This window comes from Taudactylus pleione, unplaced genomic scaffold (genome assembly GCF_031769625.1).
Source record: "Taudactylus pleione unplaced genomic scaffold, aTauple2 ptg000005l, whole genome shotgun sequence".
NCBI classification, from domain to species: Eukaryota; Metazoa; Chordata; class Amphibia; order Anura; family Myobatrachidae; genus Taudactylus; species Taudactylus pleione.
In genome coordinates this window covers 16,906,602-16,915,530 of record NW_028284408.1, presented here as the reverse complement: position 1 = coordinate 16,915,530, position 8,929 = coordinate 16,906,602, and the positions used below count along the sequence as shown (strand labels likewise).

General features: G+C 40.4%; 1 protein-coding gene across 2 annotated transcripts in view; it reads right to left on the bottom strand.

Moving 5' to 3' along the window:
- Positions 1-1,286: 1,286 nt before the first annotated feature.
- Positions 1,287-8,929, bottom strand: part of COG3 (component of oligomeric golgi complex 3) — an 83,909-nt gene continuing 76,266 nt past the window's right edge. For both annotated transcript variants that reach the window (XM_088442827.1, XM_088442837.1), the window contains exons 21-23: positions 5,979-6,106; positions 4,336-4,434; positions 1,287-2,969 (exon numbers count right to left, since the gene is read on the bottom strand). In XM_088442827.1, coding sequence (XP_088298953.1) covers positions 2,940-2,969; positions 4,336-4,434; positions 5,979-6,106 — 257 coding nt within the window. In that variant the 3' untranslated portion in view covers positions 1,287-2,939. The remainder of the gene's footprint in view (positions 2,970-4,335; positions 4,435-5,978; positions 6,107-8,929) is intronic.

The window sequence follows — 8,929 nt, the reverse complement described above, 5'->3', positions numbered from 1 at the left end:
ATCAAAAAGCTGAGTAACGGGTAAATGATGTGGGGGAGTTGTATAGATTCGACATTTTGAACTGTCCAAAATACTTATGGCCACCAACAGCCTTCTATACTACCCTGTCATTTTGTTGGCCACTTTTTTGGGGTTCAGGGTGATTCCCACACACTTATCACAGGTAAAACCATGCAGACTTACAGCGCGACCTCTGCGATTAGCATAAGTGAATAGTGAGGATTGAGAATAGACCTCGTACTGTGTGAAGTAATGTAACCCGCGATAACCTCTCCGATTGACCCAGCTAATTGAATGTCAAACATATGAGCAGCAATAATGGTGTAACATGGTCACTATATCCAAACACTGGATACTGTATGTGTATTTTTTGCTTAACGCCTCTCCTTAGCCAGAACTAAAACAACTCTTATAAAAGGCAGAATGAACAAAATCCATTTTAATTTTGGATAGAAGGCAAAACCTTTATTTAAAAAAAGTTATTAAAAGTTTATCAGCCAATTTAAATATATGGCTTTTATGTACATTATTTATGATTTATTTATTCTTATTAAACTGTACATAGAGAAACAAGCGGATACATTTCAAATCATATTGTTTATTTTTTTGTCATTGTTTTTCAATGTTCTTTATAAATGAAAAAATGAAATATTGTTCCCCAATTTTAAATATACCCCATTATAACTACAATCTTTCTGTACATGGCATTAAAACATTTTATATATACAGTCATTAAATTATGAAAAAGAAAATAACACGTTATAAAAAGGAGGTAAATATACATATATTACAAGGCACTGGGTACATTTTTGCTATTGATAGTCCAGACAAGGACTGGTTTATGTTACACAATCTCAATGATTAGATTCCCAAAACCCATGACCTCAGAAAGCTATACAGAAATTGAGTTCTAGATTACAGTTCCCTAGGTGATTTCCTTATTACTGTATAAAGAATCTACAACTGAAGTTTATTTTGCATGAATAATTTTGCATGAATAATATTAAGCACTGTAATATTCATAAGTACATATGTGGAATTTTACATTGAGGAAGCAAATGTACTCATAAGTTCTCTACTGGGTTTCAGGAAGGGAGAAGTGCAATGGTAAATATCTCCTACAGGAAACAAAACATGACATTTCAGATATTGTTCCGATCTATAAAACATATCAATATTTAAGCATAACATTATATGTGCTAAAAATTATTTTTTGTAAAATAGTCATCAAATCTGTGCCCACAGCATCCAGTCTCTTCCTAGAGATCTGCAGGATTCAGATGATGATTTAAAAAAAAAAAAAAAAAAAACACGACGATAGTGCTGCTGATAAAATGGCGTCACTGTGCTGCGGACCCAAGCAGGCCACAGACCTTGGGCTCCTAGTCCTGATACGGAGCATGCCCCAGTTCCGGCAATGAGATCATTGCCCATGTAGTGCAGGACACCGGTGAGGAAAGACCGTTATCCACAATATTTCCACCAAAGTGCCCAATCTTTTACCAAATACCGGGATGTACCCAATATAAGTCATTTGTGTTTCACTTAGAGGTTGATATGTAATAGAAGTGTTTAGGAAGAAAAGAAAAACGCATAATATGTAAATTTCCAATTACAATCTTCCTACATCAATCTTACAGTGTCTTACAGTAAGTGATAGCATTTAAGTCAAATGGAATTTAATGAGATATAATAGTTTCATCTGCCAAGATATTTCCCATTAAAGGTCATGTGCCATATTGTAATTTGTATGGTAATGTTTATGCCATTTTGCTCATGACATTATTTGTTCTCTTGCTAAAAGGAATTATAAAGAAGAACAATATACTAATTCTATCGAGACCTAATTAGGAGGTACTTCAATAATCTGAGGAGATCCCTGAGGATTCCAGGGTTATACATTAGTATTCTACATTCAGTATAAATGTGTTCTGTCAGCTCCCAAATCTCCAGACTGATCTATTCTATAATATATTTGAGCCTCAACAGAACTGGAGGACATTCCGAACCTGGCAGCTCTAGAAAGCCACAAGTTGTTCAAATGCTTCCTTTTGATATAAACCTGCACACAGCAGTATCAGCCATTTATACACATTCACTGTATTTCTCAGCATTACAGTACAAGTTCCTGGGGAGAATGTTCTTGTAAGCATTGTACAGTAATCTACTTGTAAGTACTCAAATGAGACATGGGTGCCCTGCAAAATCTATAATTGGCAAGTCCAAGCTCTGAGACATCCCATGGAGACAGGATAGACCACTGCACATATCTGCAATAAAACATTGTTTAAATCTAGGCTGCAGCAACTTCTGATTAAAACAAAACCTAATTTAAAAGGAGATGTCTACACAGAATCATGTTGTATGTGAAAGTACACCACCCATCACTGAGTATGGGAAATGCAAGGACCCCCCGAGGTCTCAGACCCCGATGTGTTTACTATCCAGGGGAAGAAAAGGATTTTCATTTTGAAACAAAACCTTCAGCAATCTCCTTTAATACATGCATCAATATGGGGTTATTAGTTTTATTTCTTGTTACATTTTAAAAGGTTTGGGAGGCTATCAATTGTTATTGTGTCTTAAAAACTTAGCAAATCAGTAGATAGGGTTACTTGAGCCGGTATTAATGTACGTTGTGATGTAAGAGTGGCTTCCTGTAGGGGATAATACACTTGTACACTTGAGATTCTTCCACTGTGGTGCCGACTATACCGTCACATCAGATTGACTTTCAGGAGCACGATTTCAATGTCACCATCTAAAAGGTTTCCAGAGAGCGTAAAATTGCTTTGGTATAACGTGGGATCATTCCTCTATTTACACATGCATGTGTTCCTGCAATGGCCTGCGGCGTGCTGCAGATCATCAGTTCTGGATTTTTGCTTCAATCCTCCCAGTAACACTCAGACAAAAAGGAAAAGTTTAGCAATCTTCAGCTATTTAGACATTGACAGCAACAGATTTACCTAAAAGGAAGGAGGGGGAACAAACTTGTCAACACGTGACAGATTAAAGGAAGCACTTATTCTGTAAATGAATGTGTAGTCCCTTGGCTCCTGCTATACGATGAGAAGGCTTTATTTTTAGTAAGCTAAAATGTATCCATACCTAGAAAACGTGTGTGTAGATTAGATATGTATGCTTTCCTAGCATAATGCACATTTTATATGGGCTAATGCATCGCATGCATGAGTACACACATCTCCTCTCTAAAACCCAGTCAACACTGATTACGAATATGCTGTTGTAGTGGTTTCTTCCGTATGGCTAGAAAGCGGCTACGTTACCACGGTAACATAGGAGATATGCAGAGTGGTCAGAATGCAGAAAGAAAATGATAAATACAGTTAAATGCTAGAAAACACTATTTACATAATCACTAATACTGCTGGTCAGCGAGTCTACAGGGGCAAATACTTCTAAATACCATGCACAAAGTTATTGAGGAGTCTGCACATATTAGACAGAGACTCTCATGCAGAGTTAAATACAAGTCACTTTGTACAGGGATCATGCATGTTTTTGCACTGTACAATCTCCGGAGAGGAGTGCACGCATTGCAGCTGACGGTGTATAACTGAGTGGTAATGGGGCGGTCACACATAGGAAATGCTGTGACAATGGAACTGCGGCTGGTGATAGCGATCTGCACTATGAAACCAAGCATATGGATAGGTGAGGTGTAGTTGCATAGATGTGTACAACACTGTATATTGTTTTCAGTGGTCGCAAAGCAGGTGTAAATACATTCAACTAGTGTTCAACTCTGCATCACCCCCATAGACCGACAGACACACACCATTTGGTTACCAATTTGATCACCAAGCTAGCAGCGCAGGCAGAGATTCTAAGTGCACATGCAGTGAGCTGTGTGGTCTGGATGAAATCATACAAATACATCTTTGCTGGCTGTATACTTGGTATAGAGAACAAAGTGTTCGCCCTGTCACTGACTGAGGACCTGATTCAGATTCGGGAATAGAGTAAGATGAAGCAAGTAACGGTGAACCTGGACAAACCTGTTGCAATGCAAGGGGTATAAATGCAAAAGGTGTAAATGCAAGGGGTGTAAATACATAAAAATGTTTTGCATGTGGGGTAAATACTGGCTGATCTTGTATGTAGCCCACAAATGCTGCACAGCTTTATTTTTACACTGCAAATTAGATGTCAGTTTGGACACGGCCCTCCCAAATCTATATCTCTCTGCACATTTCACATGTGCCCCCACCTGCAGTGCAGCATGGTGTTACCAAGATGAGTAATTACTTGCTATATCTTACTCTATTCCCAAGGCTGAAACAGGCCCTGAGAGCACTCAATGCCTTGTACCTGCTCCATTGAAGGACAAGCAATAATCTGCAAATCCTCACTGCTAAATTCTTCTTTCAGCAGCATGTGGATCTTTTGGAAGACTTGCTGGATATTATTCTATAATAATGTGACAATGAAGAGGAAAAAATAAAAAAGGACATCCAATTAAAATACATTTCAATTTTGCACAATTATTTATATTTTATTACTACTATTCCTGAGATGTTGAAATATCTTTATGGAAGTGTACATGTTGACAAATGCAATGCCAGGATAATTACCTATTCATGTAATGGTGTGCCAATTTCAAATGGTGGGTTGTGCTTTGCTACTTTTATACTGTATATATTTTTATCCATGCCATACAAATGGCAAACTAAACATACTGTTGCTGTGCCAGCCTGATGCCTTGCTCAGAGCCTTCATGTTTCCATCTAAACAGCAACATATATATCAGCAGTATATGACCTGTGCCAGCTGTTTAGCCCAAATGCAGCACAAAATAATATCATGTTCCATAACAAAACCAAATGAAAAGGTAAAATGTCACAGTAGCCGGCAGGGGGCGCTGCGGGCAGAGGAACCCCCCTCCCCGACCAGCTGCAGTTGCGGCAATAGCGCAAAGGGGAGGCAACACCACCGCGTGCTCCCCCCTAGCCGCACGCGGGCCTTCCCCGACCCACACTGCGCGTGCGCGGGGTGCGTCACCAGGGCCTGGCCGCCCCTATATGAAGCAAGTGAGGCGCTGACTCGTTCTTTTTACTCCCCACCCTCCGCCGGCACTGAGCCTCCCGCAGTCTTCTCCGGGGACGTCAGCCACCAGCCCGCCGCCACCATGATCATCTACATTATTTCACACATACACACTATATGGACAAATGTATTCGGACGCTTGACCATTAAACCAACAGGGACATTGTATTCAAATACATATACTTTAATATGGAGTTGGTCGCATTTTGCAGCTATAACAGCTTCCATGATAGACAGACAAGAAAGGAATTTTTTTGAAACCACTCAGACATGCGTTACTAGGGAAGTAAGAGGCAAACTACAATCCAGAGTTGGTGAAAGATACAGGGCTTAGGAAATAAGCCACTAAAGGCGCATATCCACTACATGATATAAACGAACGATTGAATGACATAGTTAGCGTTCAATTGTTCATTAATCGTGCAGTGAACATGCCGACAACGACCAGCGATGTGCGCTCCCGATGGTCGTTGTCAGCATCTGTCATCGCATGAACATACTGCCCAACCTAACGATATCAGGCGGGTGCCTGCACTGAACAACATATCGTTAAGTGTAGGTACAATATCCACTGCACAATATAATGGACGATTGAACGATAGCAATGTGTAGTGAATATGCACCTTAAGTCTACAACTAGGGGTACAGTATATTTAATAAAGTGAGAGTTTTTAGAAATTGAGATGTTGCCCATAGCAACCAATCAAATTCTACTTAACATTTAACTAGTACCTTCTAGAAGAGAATAGCTAGAATCTGATTGGTTGCTATGGGCAATATGTCCACTTGTAAAAACTCACTTTAATAAATATACCCCCTAATCTTAAAGTAAAAAAAGACTTAAGTCAACAGAAAGAGGAAAAAATAGCTACAAGAGGTGATACATTGCTCGTTCTACATGTACTCACCCGGACTGGCTTGAAGAGAATAAATTCTGTGTCTTTGTTAGCTAGGTAGAGTGACATGCTCCTAAGTGTCACTGGCAGTTTGTTTTTTATGGTCTTGTAGGTGGAAGACACCAGGTCATTAATCTTTGCTAAGGAACAAAGACAGATTCAACAATGAGCGATAAAGGAAAATGTAAGAATTATATATGAGAAATAAATTTTGCCTGTAAAAGACAAGTTCCTCACAAAAGAGGGTTCAGGAAACTAATTCATAGGCATAAAAGATGAATAATCTTTCGTGGGCAAGCATACGGATCATAAAGTCTCATACAGCTGTAAGAAGACCTTAATCTGGGTGAAGGCTTAGAAAAGAATCTGAAACAGCATGAAAAAGACTGTAGGGTAGATGCAAATACTGGAAGCATGGCAGTCTGTATGTTGGCGAATAAGGCACCACTGTCAAGGAATCAGAGAACTCATTTGCGGAAAATGTTCCTGGTAACTACTTTGTTAGTTAAGCCAACTAAGGAAAAGTTCCTAAGATTCTCTACTACAGTGTTCCTCGCATCCAGTGATCAGAGACCTCCTAAAGTGCATGTTTTCCTGTTCTCCTGGCTAGTGCACGGGTGTATTCATTACAGACATGCATATAAAAAAATTTAAAAAAAAGCAGGTGGAAAAAATAATTTCACTTCACTCTATGGGGAGACCTGGAAAATGACATTATCGACTAACCCTTGTCAGTACTCCTATTACACCCCCCCCCCCAAACCCATTCAGATCCTGTTCCAAAAGTAAAGTGTTCAGTTGTACAAGATAATTTATTCATTTATTTAAAAAAGGCACAATCACCAAAATAAACATAAAACATTTAGAGGGATGTAGTTACCAGTCTGGCGGTCAGGATGCTGGTGCTCAGAATACCAGTGCCGAAATCCAGACAAGTGTCGAAATCCTGGCGCCAGAATCCCAACGGTAAGTATTAGTGGTTAGGCTGCGGTGGTGGGGGGTTAGGGCTAGGCAGCGGGGAAGGGGGAAGTGTTAGGCTGCAGGAGGGTGTGTTAGACTACGGAAAAGGTGGGTTAGGACACTTGAGAATTCTGCCTGTCGGCATGCCGCTGTCGGTATTCTGACCACTGGCATCCCGACCACAGGGATCCCGTAGCAAACCCCATTTAGATGCTGACGCAGAATTGTGCCTCAAAATGCATGTGCAATATATGTTCATTAGCAAAGCCAAAATTGTGGCCATATGCAAAGCACCAAGTATCTAAGGATGTGTTCTAGTTGGCATCAGTAGCATATGCATCTGGCTTAAGTCAGGCAATATTCATATACACTTATGTCCATTGTGCTCAGGTATTCAAGCAAATAGTGTTTGCAACTGCGATACTCTTAAGGTGGGTTACACACTACAAAGATATATCTGCAGATCCAGTGATCTGAAGATATATCTGTAGATGATGGTCGTTCATATACACTGAAAGACCATCATCTTCCAGGCAGCCGCGGGTCCAGATAGCCGGGGGTTGCGCCACAACCTCCTCCCTGCGGCTGCATGTATACGGGCGGTCAGCTGATCACCCGTACACACTTGCCGATGGACAGATATATCTGCAGCTATATCTGTCCATCAACACGATATGTCTGATCGACGTCGTACACAGACATATCGCTGGTACAGACTGGCCGACGGGCATCAGATATACTGGCCGATCAATTGATCGGCCAGTATATCTGTCAGTGTGTACCCAGCATTAGTCTATTTTTTGCACTTATTTTTGACACCCCATACATAACACAGCTCTCTCGTGAATAGTTTTGTCTATAGCCATAATCTGCATGTTTCGCAACGCCTGTTTTCAATTTGGAGCGAAAAGCTGTTTTCGCGCGTTTTTGGCGAAAACTTTTCGCCGATGACGTCATTTTCGCCTGTTTTGATTTTACTCCGTATTCAATTTGAAAGACTTTCCGCCTAGGCGGAAAGTCAATGCAATGTAATAGGCAAAAAAGATTCGCCTAGGAATAGCAGGCGGAAAAAAGTGCAGAGTTGGGGTTTTGGGGTGCAACGTTGCGGCCCCCGTGCAGCCTTCAGACAGTCCCCCAAAGCTAAACTGTGTTAAAAGAATTTTATAAAACTCTTAAGGACACCCCAAAAATCACTTTGAATTTGAGGGTGAAAAAAAAAAATGTTGGGGGACAAAGTTAAAAACTAGCGAACTTGACTCTGGGGGGGGTCCCCAAGTATGCCCCAAGTGTTTTTTTCATTGCAGGTACTTGCGGCAGGTGGATTTTTCACAATTTTTTCAACTTACGTTTAAAATACACTGGCTCCCATTTTCAAGTACCCCAAATTTGCAGAAAAACCTCCAAAATACTATTCTGCACCACTTGTACAAAAACGCTATTTACCAGCTATTGAGCCCATTTAAAAACAGCAAATACCTTCAGCAAGCCAAATCGGGGGTTACCATAGCTAACCCCCATGTCAGAGCATCTGCTTTCTGCTTGTTTCAGTTTCGCCGGGTCCCGTTTTCGCCTAGTTTCTAATTGAATACGGCGATATGCGGGCACACGCGATACTTTTCTACCTGCAAAACACGCGATGTAGGCGAAAAGTCCGGGAGGCGAAAAAGTATCGCGTCTCGGCTCAAATTGAACACGGGCCTAAATCTGTGCTGGAGCAGTGGGATGTGAAAACATGCAGGAACACAGGACACTGTAAGAGCACAATGCATAAATTGATTAATCGGCCAGTATAACTGACCTATATTACACTATTTCCAATGGTCTCAAGTTCTGTGACAGCACAGGTTATACTTTGTGGAGTATATATTCAACTACCAAGTGATAAGTAAGGACAATAATATGTATTATGTGGAATAGTGTGTAGTAAACGATACAGACTGTAACCTAATTAATAGGTTCAATTGCTATTAGATAATTCCAATAACTTAATTTTAATATATTAT